The 17,746-nt window shown below is 47.6% G+C and overlaps 7 protein-coding genes across 7 annotated transcripts; 3 read left to right on the top strand and 4 right to left on the bottom strand.

Annotated features, from left to right (window-relative positions):
- Positions 1-164: 164 nt before the first annotated feature.
- Positions 165-1,535, bottom strand: F9C07_2230838 (uncharacterized protein; the record flags this gene model as incomplete). The annotated part of the gene is made up of 6 exons (XM_041290888.2): positions 165-579; positions 632-727; positions 798-1,180; positions 1,232-1,336; positions 1,406-1,425; positions 1,484-1,535. 6 exons carry the CDS (start codon positions 1,533-1,535, stop codon positions 165-167), a joined length of 1,071 nt encoding a protein of 356 aa, XP_041144580.2.
- Positions 1,536-2,483: 948 nt separating this feature from the next.
- F9C07_2230837 (cytoskeleton organization protein) lies at positions 2,484-5,823 on the bottom strand (the record flags this gene model as incomplete). Its single annotated transcript, XM_041290887.1, has 8 exons — positions 2,484-3,236; positions 3,292-3,404; positions 3,459-4,224; positions 4,279-4,552; positions 4,624-4,964; positions 5,032-5,208; positions 5,276-5,551; positions 5,689-5,823. 8 exons carry the CDS (start codon positions 5,821-5,823, stop codon positions 2,484-2,486), a joined length of 2,835 nt encoding a protein of 944 aa, XP_041144579.1.
- A 964-nt stretch (positions 5,824-6,787) lies between these two features.
- Positions 6,788-8,346, bottom strand: F9C07_1407213 (cysteine alpha-hairpin motif superfamily). Its single transcript, XM_071508079.1, has 5 exons — positions 8,073-8,346; positions 7,675-7,848; positions 7,275-7,382; positions 7,092-7,119; positions 6,788-6,955 (listed from the first exon to the last, which is right to left on the bottom strand). Exons 1-5 carry the CDS (start codon positions 8,117-8,119, stop codon positions 6,929-6,931), a joined length of 384 nt encoding a protein of 127 aa, XP_071365030.1. The 5' UTR covers positions 8,120-8,346; the 3' UTR covers positions 6,788-6,928.
- A 979-nt stretch (positions 8,347-9,325) lies between these two features.
- On the top strand, positions 9,326-11,839 carry F9C07_1398854 (uncharacterized protein). The gene is made up of 3 exons (XM_071508074.1): positions 9,326-9,622; positions 9,681-9,773; positions 9,836-11,839. Exons 1-3 carry the CDS (start codon positions 9,464-9,466, stop codon positions 11,051-11,053), a joined length of 1,470 nt encoding a protein of 489 aa, XP_071365029.1. The 5' UTR covers positions 9,326-9,463; the 3' UTR covers positions 11,054-11,839.
- A 265-nt stretch (positions 11,840-12,104) lies between these two features.
- On the bottom strand, positions 12,105-14,032 carry F9C07_4969 (putative small nucleolar ribonucleoprotein complex subunit; the record flags this gene model as incomplete). The annotated part of the gene is made up of 2 exons (XM_041290886.1): positions 12,105-13,598; positions 13,658-14,032. 2 exons carry the CDS (start codon positions 14,030-14,032, stop codon positions 12,105-12,107), a joined length of 1,869 nt encoding a protein of 622 aa, XP_041144577.1.
- Positions 14,033-14,277: 245 nt separating this feature from the next.
- F9C07_1400221 (spindle pole body protein Sad1p) lies at positions 14,278-17,708 on the top strand. The gene is made up of 6 exons (XM_071508076.1): positions 14,278-14,397; positions 14,453-14,610; positions 14,680-14,929; positions 15,002-15,125; positions 15,188-16,297; positions 16,353-17,708. Exons 5-6 carry the CDS (start codon positions 15,457-15,459, stop codon positions 17,519-17,521), a joined length of 2,010 nt encoding a protein of 669 aa, XP_071365028.1. The 5' UTR covers positions 14,278-14,397; positions 14,453-14,610; positions 14,680-14,929; positions 15,002-15,125; positions 15,188-15,456; the 3' UTR covers positions 17,522-17,708.
- On the top strand, positions 14,307-15,432 carry F9C07_4968 (nucleophile aminohydrolase). The gene is made up of 5 exons (XM_041285328.2): positions 14,307-14,397; positions 14,453-14,610; positions 14,680-14,929; positions 15,002-15,125; positions 15,188-15,432. Coding segments are annotated over exons 1-5 (612 nt in total). The 5' UTR covers positions 14,307-14,395; the 3' UTR covers positions 15,266-15,432.
- Positions 17,709-17,746: the final 38 nt, after the last annotated feature.

The raw sequence follows: 17,746 nt of genomic DNA, 5'->3' as shown, positions 1-17,746 counted from the left end.
TCCTCTTTTGCCTGGCTCCATGAGCGGGTGTTGATGCCTGAGGTGTTTATCACCATACCATAAGGCTCCGATAAGGGTTACATCCTATCGTCTCTTAGGTACTTGATCGTCATGATTGATTCATGGTCCATTTAGCTATTTTCTCACATTAACTCTTTACGCAGCTATTTCTTCCGACCAGTTTGCTCTGGCCCTGATTCCACATCCACCTCAACGGTCTTCAATATCCCTCGATTTGGACTGTCTCCAACCTTGGAATGGTCGTCACGGCCCTTTTCTACAGGGCTGGCTTCGACCGTGGTATAGCACGTAGTTTCATATGTCTTCCCGCTGCGATTGCCACGGCTTAGCATCTCCAAGTAATCCCCCGGAAGTAAATCCGTAAGGCTAACATTCCGGCGGTGTTGAGCTGGAAAACGCTTTGCCTCTACCGTTTTCTTTGAAGCAATATAACTAGAGCCGGAACTAGTCATGACTGGTTCCGAGAAGAAATATCTTGTTTTCTGGAAGAAATGTCGCAGGAAAGTAGGTAATGCCGGCAAACAACTTGCTATGATCCCTGAAGTGATTTCGGCGGCACTTTTATCGGTATTAGTAGTGAGTACGGGATGTAGCCCTAATCTACACTTACGTCCATAAGAACTCTGGAAACCAGACAAATGTGTTGTCGGTGGCCGTGCTATTTGGGATACTGACTACAAGGCGCATGACGCTTGATATGCAACCGCTGTTTGCTCAGCAGTACCCGCTCTGTCAGTCATTTGGGGTGCGTTTCAGTGATGGGACGAGGGTCTTACAAGATACCTGCAACGAAGACGGCAGAAGTACATATCTTCTTCTTGAAGGTCATTTGCAAGCGCCATACACAGACAATTGGCAGTAAGAGAATTAAAAAATCGGACACTACGTTGAAGATCGAAGCAGCTAGGATGGGGCCGTTGATATTGATGCAGTGCCCTGGCACATGCTCATCCCAGATCTTGGATCGTGGTGTGCATTCGAAGATCTTGAGGATTGTGTCGGCAAAGTAGAACAGAAAATTAAGCCAAATGAGCAGCTGAATCAAGAAGTAGGTGGTGCCTCTGAAAGATGGTGCGAATACGCGGAGAAATAGAAGAAGTATGGATAACTTGGTGATGAAGATGATCGGCCCATATATGATTTGGCATGCGTTTGCTAGCTAATGGTTATCAATAGGCTGGGTCCTTATTGTTATGAGATAACTACTTACCTTCAAGAACTCACGGAGATCTGATGGGGATACTTCCCACCGATGGAGGCCACTGCCATGCTTGCCTGTCTCAAAAGTCATGACAGCATAGACTATTAATCCCAACTACCGTCTCCCGTAAGCAGGTGGTTCTCCGAGAGCAAGCGTTCGTAGAACACGTATTGAGACACATACCCAGGCAAAGAAACAAGTAACTACAGGTCACTGTTAGTGAACACCGATCTCTTTGAAGCCTTGCCTTGGTATACGTACAATCTTCCCACCCCGGAGCTTTGGTGATCAATAGCTTTGTGTACATGCGCATACAGACACAACAGGTACTAATTGAGAGGCATAATACCTCGGTAATGACATCCCACCGCTGCGGCGAATGTTTGTGATCATAGGTAGGATTCATGTCTGAGCCTGGATTTTGATGGTTAATAAACCGAGTTAATTATGGCGGCAAGTTACGGGTCTAAATCAGACATTGGAGACCTGTAGCCTGCCACCCAAGGATGAAAGAAAGAATAGGGAAAGAGAGGAAAGAGAAAAGATGCCGGACATGGATATGGGAGTTAGTCATAGAGGTTGATCAAATGCTTGCGCCGAATTCTAGTATTGTAAATGGGACGTCAGCATAGTAAGAATAGAAGCAACCGTGATAGCGTGGGGGACATTATCTGCCCTGGAAGCAAGGAGACTACTGCCGCTTACTTGCAGCAACCCATGATTCGATGAAACGTCCTCTTCAATGGAGTAACACAGTGAGATTTCACCGTTGGCAAGGGGCTTTGCTTATGCTTCTTGGAAGTCGACAAACCGCAGGAGAGGAATGCTCCTATTGGTAGCAGTGCAACCCAAGAAACTCGTGCCGTCGAACAGCTGGTGAGTATGTGTGAATGCCATGGTAGTAGTGGGACAAGCACCAGGCTGACTTGGTAGAGGAACCAAGGGATAGAGAACGTAGTCGGTACCCTTGCAGAAGGAGATCAACATTCCACAACTCAGCCTCGTGCCAGGAAAAGAAGCCCCTCGTATTCATTCCATTTTACAAGCTATGTGCCTACCTTGTAACGGTAGTAATTGCATCTTGTATGCATCTAGACTTCTCGCCCCGTAAAGATGGTTTGAATAGATATACCACCCATCTATGTAGGAGTTTCTATGAATATGTAAGTAATATAGTTGGTATTGCAGCGTACACCGTCATTTGGTAACACAGACGTCATACACTGTCAATGATCCAATTCAACCATATCCTGGCCCACTATCACAGCGACACGCGCAGCAGCCCATCGAGCCCTTCTTCCCAGCTTTCCATTAACTCGCCACAGAACATCTCCACCGCTGCCGTATCGAATGTCTTATCCAATTCTGCCCGAAGTTGCGTACCATCCTCGCCATCGTCAGAGCCGCCCACCACCAAATCAACCAAAGATCCGAGAACTCCCGGCTCAGAGATAGCTGATTTTAGCGCACGGGCATTGGCCCTAAGACTTTCATAGACTTGGCGCGTCGAATCGGCTAATCTTTGTATGCGATCCTTGGGGAGTTTTGCAGCCTTGGTGGTTTTCTTCGATGCAATGGATGTTATGAGCGAGAGCGCCTTGAGCGACTCCATGATCAGGTACAAGTCGTGGAAGGACCTCCAGGTTGGAGCAGATGCTTCATGCCGCCGCAAGGGAACTGCTGTTTCTGATACAAGCTGGGAGATCTTTGGGCCGTTCATGTCAAGATCCTTTGATTTGGAACACAGCCATTCCTCCACCTGGGTTAAGCAGCTGTCGACCTCTTCAGCGGCAACGGACTTCGAGCCATTCAAAAATGTGGCTACCTTGAGAAGGCTCAGATTGATCTTCGCGCTCTCAATCTCTGATGAGGTCATCTCAGAAGATGCTTCCGACCCTACAAAATCTTTGGGACTGGGCAGATTGGGTTCAACAGACACTGGCTTTTGAACAGTCATGTTTTTGAGAGTGCTAAACAACTGGTCTGTTACCCTCGTACACATCACCCATTGTTCCTATTTCTTATTAGCTTTGCCCTGCGGTCTCAACACTAATTAGGGAATAACGTACCCGAGGAAGTGGTCCCAAGCGCATCCGTTCCTCGAAAGTTGGCTGGTTGGTGGGTTCACAGTTCATGAATGCATCGAATACACGCTGGTCTGTCACGGGGGATGGATCCATTGCTGTTGAGTAAGTGTGAGCGGAGAGTCCACCGTACGTAATATTCTTGCACCTACCAACTTCGTCATATCGACCCATCGGATCTCCGCCGGCCAGTCTTTGCATCCGTCTGACGTCTAATGCCCACATCCTGCGACAGACACTATACTTCAAGCGCCTCTGAAGCTCTATGGTGCCTTCTATGTTTACGTAACTACCCAAATCCAATCCATTCGACCGGTGCCTGACCGTCGTGACCTCGGCCGTTCGATAAAAATTCAAGGCCTGAACAAATGCAGACTGTGGGTTGAAGTCTTTGTACTCTGCACCCTCAATTGGAGGTGCCGAGTGTGGGTGGATCGTTGCTAGGCGGGTGAAGAGGTTGTGAGCAACCGTTTCGAACTGCATTTGTTTGACAGAGAGCTTGCTGAAGACCTTGAGAGCGAGCGATCCAGCTCCGAGGCGCAAGTAGATACGCACAAGGAGTAACAATGCTTGATAATTATGAGGAGAATCAATTAAGAGACGCTCCAGAATAGCAGCCGCGCGGATGAGGATGGTGTCTGGGATTTGATCTTGGTTACCAGAAATCCATATTCCGCTGAAGCGTATCAAGCTCATAGCAGCTAACAAACACAAATCATCACTAGGCTGACTTTCGATCGTGGATGGGGCTGAGCTCCGTTCTGGACGATCTACCTCACGATAGACTTGGAGACAGCGCGAGATGAAGTCCTCGACTTGTATTTTAGTGACATTAGTCCCGTTAGTTGACAGTTCGTAGCAGTATTCAAGTTTAAGGGCATTGATCGTCGTCACACCCTTGAAAGGGTCGTTCTTCACCTTCACGAGTGTGTCAGCTTGGAAACGAAGGCACGGGCATTGTATGAAACGTACATTCCCTTCTTGACCTTTGGAGGCATACTCCACAAATTTAGTCACAGCTTCCTTGCCCAGTGCTGCCAAGTATAGCTGCAGATCGCCGAAGCAGTAAAGCTTGTTCTTGTTATTATCGAAATATTCTTGGCAAGTAGAGACTAGGTCTTCCGTCTTCGAAGTGCCGGCGAGAACACCCGAATGAATCAAGTCTAGGCGAGCTAGTCGTGCATTGCGAGATTTGGGCACGACATCCAGGAAATCGCCAATGAACTTTAGGGTCTCGATAGTGGTCCTTTGAATATGGTCAGCATGTACATTCAAGTGCTGCCTCTACATTCTTCTTCTAATGATGGAGTAGCTTACTCTTGGGTATTGATGTTCCGGGTTGAGATAACAAGCAGTTTCCAAACCGCCCAGTCATCACGCTCTTGGAGAGCCTTTTTCTCAGCTTCGTTAGTAGGGATTGCAAGTAACTCTTTCGCGTAGGATAAGCCTTGCATCCACATCTCCGCTTTTTCCAAGCTGGAGAGCTTCACCCCAACGAAGGACCAGTCATTCTGGATGACTCGCGAGCTTAGTCCAAGATTCTCGCTGTCAAGGATTTTTACAATCTCATCATGACGTCCCTGGGACTCATATATTTTAACAAGTAGCAATAGCTCCTCTGGGCCTTGTATAGCTCTAGGAGGGCTCAGCAACTCTTTCTATTGTAGATGTAAGTATCACAACAAACGGTTGCAAAGGCTAGGATCAAGATCACATGTGACATACTGGATCGGAAGGAACACTGTCAGCAGCTTTGGAAACCATGCGATAAGCCAGAGTTCCAAAAAGTTTCCGGTCAGATTCCGAACTGGCTTGATCGGTAGCAACGAGATGACTGAGGAAAATGGCCCAGAGATAGTATTTCCGCGTCTTGGGGAAGTTGTTTTGGAGAGTCATAGCGGCCTGTCATTCACCCTCAAGGAATTAGATTTCGGTTTATTGCGACAGCCGGACTCAACAGGTTACAGACCTTTTGCGCTGACTTCCAGTCATCACCTTCAAACGCATCCGTGAACCATCTCATTTGTAAATCCAAATCTTGTGGTTTCGCCTTCGAGGCTCTTTCCCACAGAGTCCTCATAGTCTCCGCCTGGTCGCCCATTCGTTTCAGAGTCTGGTAAAGAATGTCGAGAGTATCGAGATCGGTAGCTGGTGGCTCGGCCTTGCACAAATCGAGGGTCTCCGCTATACCACGTTGTCGATGGGTTTCGTCCACATGACGATATAGTATATGGGCTTTCCATGCCTACGCGGGGAGTACACAATTAAATTAGCAACATGTAATACTGTGTGATTGTAACCTCAAGAGCATGCGTAGTACCAGGGGTATTTAGACGATAAGATCCAGAATGTATCAATAGAAATGGCCTCACAGGTACTAACCTTCAAAAATCTCGTATCTTCTCCTTTCTTCATGCGCTTGTCAATCAGCTGCAGGGCCTGTTTCAGATTCTGCCCGTCAATGGCATCTTGAATCTGTTTATTGCGCCGGTAAAAAACGGCGTCATTGGTGGACATGGCGAGCGAGGGTGGATCAGATCTATCTCTAGATCAATCCTGGTAGCGGTTGAACGTGGATTCCTATTTTGCAACAAGGGATCGGCGTTCGTATGCTGCGCAACCAAGCACAGCACACGATGTGCGGGGAAGATAGGACGGCGGGATAATGAGGGGAAGAAATTCTTAGGAACAAACAGTTGAAAATAGTTTGGCCCGGCGGGCGTGAAGTGGAAGGCGGTGATCAATGATATAGTGGGTGCCAATGCTGAGTTTATAAAATCATCTATTATCTACTGCCTTACGCGCTGCATTTATCACATCGTATGATCAAGGGAGAAGGAGAAAAATAAAATAAAAAAAAAGTGAGTTTGAAAAAAATAATGTAATATTCAAATAAAGTCAGTGCGTACAGCAATTGGAGTTTGCCCTCAACATACATACATGAAGGATTTAGCAGGCTATACAGTGGGGGTCCAAAAGTATATGACCCCCTATACTTATAGGTACCTAGCAGCCCATAGTAACTGGTAAGAGCCACTGTGTACCTATAAGTAGAGGGGTTCACATACTTTTGGACCCCCGCTGTATACACCAATCTTAACATGATAAGATAAGATCCTAACAGGTGTTAAAGTCCTTACGGGAAGTGATCGCTCAAGCATTGCTATAGTACAAATATAGAGTGGAAAAATCCCTCTTCCTAGGATCGGTAACTTACAGCATAGTAAATAGTATACAGACTTGGGACGTGCGTCAAAACACCGTATCGCAACAAACTGAACTTTCATCCGCACTTCTGCCGAATAGAAGCGAGTGGGAAAAAGGAAGGTATAAAGATCCATGTTTAGATAGGGAGCTGCGTCAATAGGAGAAGAAGCTTATGTGCCAACGAGTAGTATGTTTTTTTGCTCGAAACATGCAATTGCCCAGTCTTTTACCAGTATCTTAGAAAAGGGCAGCCTGGCTCTGAGACGTGCAGTGAGATGCTGAAGTAGACCAGAAGGAAATCCTATTAGGTACCGGGAAGTTGATCGTGTGGCACCCTGGCGATTCCATGATGCATATATGGTGAAAATTATCCTCCAGAAAACATGCGCCATTCGCTAGCATAGCTCCGGTAGGACTATCCGGAAAGCTTTTTCTGTGTCAACTGTAATATCATCAGCTAAGCAGGACTAAAATAGAGGTTTACTGAGATGGCAGGACTAGGCCATTAAGCCATCGAGGGTTGGATATAGATGGGAGATATCAACACAAATTAATTTGAGAGATATATAAATACATACCCATTGCTTCTTGCAGTCACGGTAAGCCCTGCCACACACTCGAGTCAGCTACAGGCTAAAGTAAAAATGTGGCAGCAAACATGTGAATGATTCAGGCTACTAGCTCGCCGATAGGAGGCGAAGAGGCCATTCCCTAGATCCATAGCATTGACTTCTATCGGCATAGAATGGTTAAATACTCACTGAAAGTAATCGTGGCACATTTCCCTGTCGAAGTTGTTTCGCTTCATACATTTCAAACTCCGATCAGCGAAATCTTGGCATGGATCATAGTACTCGCTTGCACTCTTGCTAGAATATGGAGTATGTCATTAGTAAGTTTGTGGAGAAAACATAAAAAGTAGTTGGAGAAAAGAAGAAGAGTTCAAATGAGTCAGAAAGAAAAGTTTAAGCATCAAAATCAAGCCTCAGGTTTTATGACATGTGCACCATGATCCCGGGGAATATGAGCGGCTTGACTTGAAGAGTACCTGAAAAGCGATCACTAATGAAAGCCATGATTATGAAAAAGATGTTGACATAAATGATATCTATAGGATGTACTTCGGGCGTTGATAATGTAGAAGATAGCTGGGCAACCTACTTAGTGAATCTCCGTTCGGTGTTTGACCAGGAATTAGGATGGCCTTGTTCGGATGATTCCGGTTGTTGGTCTGATGTGGAAGACATGATTGTGAGACCAAAAGTGGTCAATTGTATGTGTTTGAGACAGGCGACAGCGTTGGACAGTATGGGTGATAAAGTGATACGGTTCCTACTAGGAGTATGTTAGGTTTGTTCCTGGAGAAGTTTGGCCCCACAATTAAAGGTCTTGGCACAGGGATCTCTTTAGTCATGCTGCTAGGAGTCCATAACTAACTGGGTAGTCCCGATGTTATACTCTTCTTACTTGTTCAAAGATACCGATAATATTGAAGACTCTGGCATTGGAATAATCATACTAATTGGAATTGATTCTCTAATTTGTGGTAGGGTACTTACCATGGACGATATTGAGCGACTCTTTCAATCTCTGATTCGCTTGTCATCGGATGATCTGTCGAATGACGAACTTTTGTAATCAAGAGATAGCTAGCCTAACTAGCGGAGTAGGATACAGAGACAAGGCCAAGAGGCGCATGGGCAAAATGAAAGACATGAGTACGGCTGAAGCGCCGGGCTTGCATAAAATCACACCATTACGCGCATCTAATCTTCTTAGCGCTAATAAGATCTCACGTTGTACTACGTCCAAGCAATCTCCCAAAAACCAGAAAGCGGAGGAAGTGCAGTAGCCTGAAAAACAATATACTCTCGAAATGGTCATCAGTGTTGATGCTGCCGCGGCGGGTTTGTGCCAGCGGTTATTGTGGGGATAAGGAAGACCCATCATGTTCCCATGGACAACGGAGTACTTACAATGGACCTAAATTAGTAGCTTACTTGGTTCCTTTTATATTTTTATATATATTTTTTTTATTCTTTACCAACCTTCCGTTTCATTCAAGGTGCGTGAATATACGAATATTTAGTACGTTCGAACTGTAGGCTACGGAGTTTCACCCTCGGAGTAGCGAGGAGGTAGCGGAGAAAAAGAGAAAACGGATTAATTACTCGAATGCCCAGGATGAGGGGGAGTGGTGACAGCAACCATATGTTGCAATCTTCTGGTGATTGTATAAGCGCGCACCACGTAGCTAGAGATACCGGGTTGGCTGTGAGGAGAGAAGTGAATGATGATATGATTGATCGGCTTCCATTTACTAGTGAGGGACTAGAGTAAACTTTAGTTCCATTCCGGTGGGGAATCCGATCGGACTTTTAGTCTTTAAACCCAGCGTCTCGAGTGTTTGTTCGGTTTGCGCAAAAGCTTCCGAAAAGAAAAGAAAAAAAAAAGGTAAGGCATGCACTCCTGCAGACCAATCGTGATAACTTCTTGTTTTCCTTCTTCGTTTCGCTTTACTTTCACACCCAGCGTACTGTGAATAAACACTTAAACGACCTTCAGAAGCGCCGTTCATACATCCGTCTCTTATCGCCTACCTCATCCTATCACTCACAGTTCAGAAGTAAACTCGAAGCCCCCGTCATGCCGGCTACGCCCTCCCTCATTTAAAGAACGAGTCCATATATCTCGCCACTACCTGTCGTGACACGTCTCTTTCTCCCAATACATCCACGAGTTCTTTTCCACGAGCAATTCGCGGAACGATTTTGACAGAAAAAAGAGAACAAAAAAAGTCTTTTTGGCTGCCCCTCCTTATCGGGATCCGTTCCGACACTTTCGCGCAAATGTCCAAGTCAACGCTCGCCGGAGCCGCGTCCGAAAAGAGTTCTAACAACACAAACGCGACTCTTGGGGATGATGTCTCGGGGGTGGGTCAGAATACTAAATGTTCTTAAAAAATGGCACTAAAATTCTTCTGGTCCAGCTTTCCGAAACATTACAGGGACATGTCGATGATATCCGCGCGCTCCTACAATGTGGCATTTGCATAAGGCCACTGTACGAACCCTTCACCCTTGCCTGTGGACATACGTTTTGCTATAGTGTTGGTGGCCCTCATTTGTACGACCTCCTTGGCAGAGTGCTAACACTCCGAGCTTCAGTGTTTAACGTCATGGTTTGCTGGCGGGAGGTCCAATAAAACATGCCCCGACTGCCGAGCTCCGGTCAAAACTCCACCTGCCCCTGCATACCTGGTAAGTACTCTGAAGGTCCATATAACCCTCATTCAATGCCTCTTGTATCTAACGCGCTATAGGTCCGTGCTGTCGTCCAACTTTTCACAGGCCGTGCAGAACTTTTAGAAAAAGGTGAGACGACGGCCGAGCACAAGCGCCATCAGCGCGAAGAGGCTGAAAAGTTGGAGAACGATAAGAAGAACACACATCCCAAAGAGGGCGGATTATTCCGGGGTACATTCAACAAAAAACTTCCAACCGCACAGCCCATCGTTGACCTGGAGGACAATGTCGTTCGCTGCCCGCGCTGTTCATGGGAGCTGGAAGAAGACTCGAATTGCGCACAGTGCGGATACCGACAGGATGAAGAGTCGGTGACAGATACATCAGATATATCAGATTCCGATTCAACCGGTTCAATTTCAACCGATTCAGAGGAGAATTCTGAGATGACAGATTACATGGATGACGAACTCGAAGATGGATTCGGCGAATTGGACGACGTCGATTGGAACGGTTTCTATAATGGGGTTCCTATTGAGGGGAGGGTTGATGATCTTCCCCGTCATATATACAGCTTAGTTCGCCATTATCATCATCACACTCCCCCCTCACACCGCCCTGTCTTTGCGCGCAATAGCCTCTTTGATGAAGCGAATTCAACTGCTCATGAAACTGAAGAATCGACTGACGACTACTTGGACGACACAGACATGGACTCATTCATTGACGACGATGAACATATCGAGCAGGGTCATGACTCAGACTCGGACAGATCTACTGTAGTTGGGGGTCCTGAAGTTCGATTCCCGCCTGATCAAGATGATGTCCAGTTGAGCTCAGAGGTAACAATGTCCCAGGCCGACGACTGTATCGATGATTCCCTGGATAGCTTAGACGAGATCTCAGATAGCGAAGAGGAAGAGGATGAAGATGATGATGACGAAGATGATGAGCCTATCCGGCCTCCCGTAGCCGGAAATCGGCGCCGCCAATTTCCAGCCTCAAATGGGGCTTCATCATCTGTCCTCGCGAGTCGAATGGGGGGTGCTCCAAACGTGAATCCCTACGCGATGCGCCGACAGGCATCACGTAGTCAAAGCACAAATCCGTCTCTCTTCGAGAGTCGAATTCGGCGAGGTCCAAACGTGAATTCTTACGCGATGCGCCGGCAAGCATCACGTAGTCAAAGTACAAACACGGAAGGAACTTCTGCCTCGAATGCAATAACACTGGACGATGATTCTGACGAGCCAGTTCGAGCAATCCGAAGACATTGCCGAAATACCGGCCGTTGACCCTTTTTTATCCTTACATCAGATACGATTCGACGATGATTCCGGACCATTTTAAGGCGGATCTTATAGGTCTCATTATCTATAGCTTTTTCAAGGGAAGATAGGAGCAGGGCGGAGAACGGACCAGGCTGTTTTAATGCGGCCACATAAGGGCGTGTATTGCAGAGTTCGACATCCATGTAGTATTGGACTTTACTAGCTTAAGGATATCTCTGGTCTGGATGCTCGATCACGCCCGACTAAGCCACGCTGTTATAATTAAACTTGAAGGTTTGAAATATTAGGTCCCAAAAGGTATATGAGACTGGTACTGGCAAGGAGAAGGCTCTTGACTCACCATCCACTATTTGGCTCCCAGAAAAGAAAAAAGATCCCACCCATTCTATACCCCAGCCACTTGCTGCGTGATTTTTCTCTGGCTACCTTATGCATTGGTTAATCAGTTTTTCTTCCTCTTTGTTTTTTTGTTATCCTAGCGGGCTTCGTTTCCCATGCCAACTTGAGCATGTATGTATCAATATCTCTAGTTTGGGCTTTAGAATTGCTACGCCATGGGACCAAACATGACGAGAATTTCTCTCAAGACAAGTGTGCTGCTCAGAGCCTACAATAGTAGTTTCACGCCAACTGTAGCATGTTTGCTAAAACTATTATACTACACATCTTCGGATATCAGTGTTTGAGGGTCTTACTGTTTGCTTTCTCTTGGGGGCAGGCTCTTTACGCAAGTAGCGTCGAGATTATTTCTTTCTTTCCTTTACTCTCCCCTGCTAAGGATCCACTATCGGTGATATACTGGACCTCTCAAGCGGTGGCTAACTTTCGAAGCATATCTTATTCAAAATTATTGCAGTACGCCTATATACAATCATCCGCGCGTATCAGGCCCAACGCCCTTCAGCCCAAGGGACAGCTTCCAATGCAGAGAACTTTTTTCTTCCTCTAAGAGATATGTAAAGACCACCGCCCCGGGAATAGAATACAATGTAGAGAAAAAAGTGGATACATACGCCATGTCACAATAACCTCATCCCGTTTCATGAAAACGTCTTCACTTCGATTGAGGGTTACCGTTTATGAAAGGGACCTCGAAAACCACAGCGCCGTTACGGCCATCGGGTGTAGGTCCCTCGTAGTAATTGTTCGCGAAACCTTTCCAGCGGCCAAAGCGATGTTCCTTGCCCACTGCTGCGACAATGCAGAGACCTCGGGGCTCTGGTTCGGCAGACTCTGATTTAGACTTGGGTTGGCCGGGCTTGCTGGTCTCCGCACGGCGTTCGAAAACTGCGATACCGTTGATGACGCCCTTGACGAGTGGTTCGGCCTCTTCTTTGATCTCCTCCATTTTTTGCTCTCGACGCCCGTCGACGGCCATCTGGGCTGAGTCGACTGGGTTGTCCAAGGCTAGGGATTGTTTCAGTTGTTGAGATGGGGTATCCGGTTCTGATGAGACTCCGCCAATGGCCCCCAGTGGGATGATGGTTTTCTTGTCTTCTGAGATCTTCCATGCGCGAATCCACCCATCCCAGCTACCACTAAGCACGATGTCAGTGCCCGGGAGCGTAGCCAGCGCAGTGATCCAGCGAGGATTGCGCCGCATGTGACGGGCATTCGAAGCGGCTATATTCGGGTCGACTTCTGAAGACAGCTCATCGAGCGGAGGTAGAGGGTCAAGACCGTGGGCGAGAGTTATCGTGTGAAGGGGTTTCTTTTTATGGACGGACCAAAGGGAGATCGCGCCAGAATCTGAGCCGGTAACAAAGTGATTCGGGGGCAAAGGTGCCACACAGTCAAGGTTATTTTCTTGGTAGGAGTGCTTGGAAGATCCTCCACGGAAGATCAGCTGAGATTCATCTACGACCTTCCACAATCTGGCGGTGCGATCGCGGGCTCCGACACTGACACACTGATCGATCGTCATTGCGGTGAGAGAAGAGATATGGTCTTGATGACCGAACAATGTCTCAACGTATGCATGACCTGCGGTGCTCAAGGACCATGTCTTGATGGTCCGATCGAACGAACCAGAGAATAGTTGTTCGCCGGAGCTCATGGTAGAAATATGACGAGCAAAGGCAAGCCCACTGACCGAATCGCGATGCTGTGTAAACGTCTTCAAAGGGGTCAATGTCTCCGCATCCCAGATTATCAATTTCCGATCCTCTCCGCCAGTGGCAACAAACTTTCCAGATGGCGATACAGCCACAGACAAGATATTCTTAGTGTGACCATGCTCCTCATCACTTTCAGCAATCTTTTGCAAGCCCCGCGTAAACCTCACCTGCTTAGGCTTCTTCCGTTGCGGTCTCGGAGGGCGTTTCGACGAGCTGTTCTGTCCATTTGCTGAAGAATCTGTGGTTGCGTGACTGGGAGTGGCAAGCTCCCATTTAATTAACGTTTTATCTTTCGACACCGTATAAACAAAAGGTGCATGAACGGCAATGGACGTCGTCGACTGGGTATCTGCCCGGAAAAATGAATGCGAGGCTGCGGATAAAGACAGGTCTGAGGCTATCTGACGATATGTGCGTCCTTTGAACTCGTCCTGCGCTAGGAATCAGCTGTTGGCTAATCTCACGGGTAGCGAAAACTGATGGCACATACCACATCCTCCTTCAATCTCTCAGCAATTAAATCTCGATCAATCTCTGCTGCATCGAACCCATATTCATCTACTTCTTCCCGAACATTATCCAAATATCTCTCAGCAAGCTTTAACCTCCGGTCTGCGGCCGTCTCTCCTTCGTCGGATTCCGAATCACTCTCTTCTCCTGAAACTCCAGATACAATGCTCTCGGCATCATCCTCATCCAGGTCGCTACCCGAGATTGATTGCTCCCGTTCCTTAGTCCTTCTACTACCCTTGGCGCCTGAGACTCCATCTGCATCAACACCTCGTTTCTTCGACGCGGGGGCTCCGGCGCGGTCTTCCCTCTTGCGCTTCCGCTGGGAAGCGGGTAGTGTGAAAAAGGACGACATAGCGCGGTCTAATCAGTTGGAGTTCCGCGCGAGAAAACCTCCGGCGCTATGCACAATCGATTGAGGCGGGTGGAAACGATAGAGCTGTTCGGAATTCTTTTTGATGCGCAACTTACTTTCACTTTTTTTCTGCCGGTGGCCCGTGCAGGTGGGAAGCGCAATAACGTAACGCCTAATTGCTGACTCAGCCGGGCAGCTCTCCGCCTCAGGCTCGAAAGCACAGCTCCAGGCAATCAAGCTCCGCGCGGCGTGTAATGCTTGATTAATCCATCAACTTGAATCTCTCACCTTCCTTCCATCTCCCTCCTTTCTCGCGCTCTTCCTTACCTCTATATCTTCTCGACATACTGTTAAAGCTTGAAAATGTATGTCAACCTCCGTATGTTGATGAGAATTTCCTCCGCTGATTGAAGCTTCTAGGGAGGTTCTACTGGGTATCACTGGCAAGGACTTTGTCCTGGTGGCAGCGTCCAAAGCCGCCATGAGGGGCCCAACTATTCTTAAAGCCGAAGACGATAAGACACGGCAGCTCAACAAACACAGTCTGATGGCTTTCTCAGGAGAGGCAGGAGATACCGGTTCGTGGGATTCCAGATGTGGAGATGGAGGGGTGTAAGCATGGCGCAGCTAACTGGCTCCCAATACAGTACAATTTGCGGAGTATATTCAAGCGAACATTCAACTATATACGATGCGGAATGATACCGAACTTGGACCGAACGCCGTTGCCAACTTTGTCCGGGGAGAACTGGCGCGCAGTCTGCGATCTCGGAGTCCATACACGGTCAACCTGTTGCTCGCTGGTGTCGATGGGATCACCCAGAAGCCTCACCTGTACTGGATAGACTACCTGGCTTCTTTGGCACCAGTACCATATGCCGCTCATGGTTATGCCCAGTAAGTTTTGAAGATCAATTCTATACTACCAGATCGGCCGCTGTGGAGGAGCACGGAACTAAGACGCTTTAGATACTATTGTCTCTCAACACTCGATAAACACCACCATCCTGATATTTCCCTCGAAGAAGGCTTAAAGCTTCTAGAGATGTGCACAGACGAGCTAAAGCGTAGATTGCCGATTGACTACAAGGGGGTACGTTGCAAGAGGAGATTCTTATTGAAATGGTACAATATTGGCTAACTGGCTTGCTTCAGGTTTTGGTAAAGGTCGTGACCAAAGATGGCGTGAGAGAAGTAGACTTTGATAATGACAAGATCGTCAAGAGTGCTTAATGCGGTGTTGTATATCATACCATTTTTGTCTTTTGTTTTCTGTTACGGGACTTGGTTTTCAGACGATCGGTTGCATGGCAGGGTATTTTTCATGACTTTGACCCAAATGTAGTCTCACCCAAATTTTACTATAGGTAGAGACTAAGAGAAATGACCCTTTGAACGTTTGCTTCTTCGGTCGTAGTGTCACAATGCTCCACACGGGTTTGCTCACTGTACGACTAACATGTATGACGCTGTATGTACCGGGTGTTTGTTATGTTTGCACTCCGCGGCCCCATCGCGTCTTCGCAGCTTTCAATCCCGCGGAGCCAGAATCTTCGTTTCTTAGTTCACCTTTACACAGAGTCATGATGTCCAAGAGACAAGCTGAGCTGGCGCTAGAGGAGGATACGGTCGCAGGTTCTCCGGCCATTAAGAAGGCCCGTGTGGAGGACGACATCGAGGAAGGTGACCCGCGCCATGGAGCCCTTCCGTTACGACGGGCGAGTGGCCAAGAGAGAGAGGAAGACGAACGCAAAGGGAATGATATCCTAGCCGCTGCGGACCAGGAGGGGGAAGAGCTGGAAGAAGCGGCGGTGGATAATGGTGCTGAGTCCGATTTCGATGATGCCGACGATGACAGGCCTGTGATTGCGGCTCCCAAACGCCAGAGTGCACCTATGGAGGGCTATAGCGATCTTTATCTTGATACGATTAATCGCGAAATCCTCGACTTTGACTTTGAAAAACTGTGCTCGGTCACCCTTTCGAATATCAATGTGTACGCGTGTCTGGTCTGCGGCAAATACTTTCAGGGCAGGGGCCCCAAGTCTCATGCCTACTTTCATGGGCTTGAAGTCGGCCATCATGTTTTCATCAATATGGGAACCAAGAAGGTGTATGTCCTTCCGGAGGGCTATGAAGTGAAGAATAAGAGCTTGGATGACATCAAGTACGTGGTGGATCCGCACTATAGCAAGGAAGAGGTCTCCAAGCTAGACAAAGAGGTCCATGATGCGTTCGATCTCGCAGGAAATCGTTATAGACCAGGTATGCTTATAACCATGAATACTTCCCGCTAGAGCTTTACTCACCCATTACATAGGTTTTGTTGGTATGAACAATATCAAAGCCAACGACTACCTGAATGTAGTCGTGCAACTTTTGGCTCATGTTTTTCCAATTCGCAATTACTTTCTGCTACATGAGTTTCCGACACCCGGCACACCCCAATTAGCTCTACGTTTCAGCACGCTGGTGCGAAAACTATGGAACCCAAAGGCTTTTCGATCCCATGTGTCGCCGCACGAGTTGCTACAGGAGATTGCTCTTCGTTCATCAAAGCGCTTCACGCTGACCCAGCAGTCTGACCCAGTGGAGTTTTTGTCTTGGTTTCTAAACAACTTGCATCTTTCACTCGGAGGCTCTAAGAAGCCTTCCAAGACACCCACTAGTGTGGTCCAGGCCGCATTCCAAGGCCACCTGAGGATTGAAAGCCAAGCAATCACCGCTCATTCAGATACCCAAAACGCTCGCCTAGTCTTTACGGAATCGGGCGACATCAAAAGCCAGACCACCCCATTTCTCATCCTTACGTTAGATTTGCCTCCCACTCCTCTCTTCCAATCCGCCAATCGGGAATCCATCATTCCCCATGTCCCTCTAACAACACTCCTAAACAAGTACAACGGTATCACTGCTTCAGAGAAGCTGGCTCATCGAGTTCGCCACCGCCTCCTTCATCCCCTTCCACCTTATCTATTATTCCATATCAAGCGATTCAGCAAAAACAGATTCGTATCTGAACGTAACCCGACGATTGTCACATTCCCGTCACCCCGTTCTCTCGACATGTCGCCCTACGTAGAACCGAACCCGGACATTTGGCCTCCGGGCGAACCGATCCTCTACGACCTCGTCGCCAATATTATCCTGGATCCAACTGTAGCTGTCCCTGGTGCCACTGACGAGGCAGCCGCAGATAAGGGTGTTAACGCAGCATCTGGGGCATCGTCGAGCGGCGCTGGTGCGGGCAGCGAGAAGGTTTCCTGGATGGTCCAGCTTCACGATAAAGCTATGTCTGCAGAGAATAATCGACAACATAGCGAGCGCGCTGGTGAACAGCAAGGGCCGGAGTGGCTTGAGATCCAGGATCTGTTTGTCAAGAAAGCAGAAACAGAAACCCTATTCACCCGAGAAGGATATCTTATGGTCTGGGAGCGACGAAAGGTCCCGGGCATGAACAGCCGGAAGGGGAAGAACCCAGCAAAATAGATGTTGAAGGGCACCATCCACATCAAATATATCCCAACTACAACAGGTGGGTAGGTCTTAACCCTTGCTATGTGATGTGTGTGTTTGGTAGTTCGTTCCCAACTTGCTGTCATAGTATCGTTTGTATAATCAAGATAATGATGATGATAGAAAACAAAAGCTCTGGGTAATTTGTCTTTTTCTACAATATATGGAACGAAGTAATGTATAAAATAAAATTCAGTA

This window comes from Aspergillus flavus, chromosome 3 (genome assembly GCF_009017415.1).
Source record: "Aspergillus flavus chromosome 3, complete sequence".
In the NCBI taxonomy this organism is placed as follows: Eukaryota; Fungi; Ascomycota; class Eurotiomycetes; order Eurotiales; family Aspergillaceae; genus Aspergillus; species Aspergillus flavus.
This window is presented reverse-complemented; position numbering and strand designations above follow the sequence as displayed.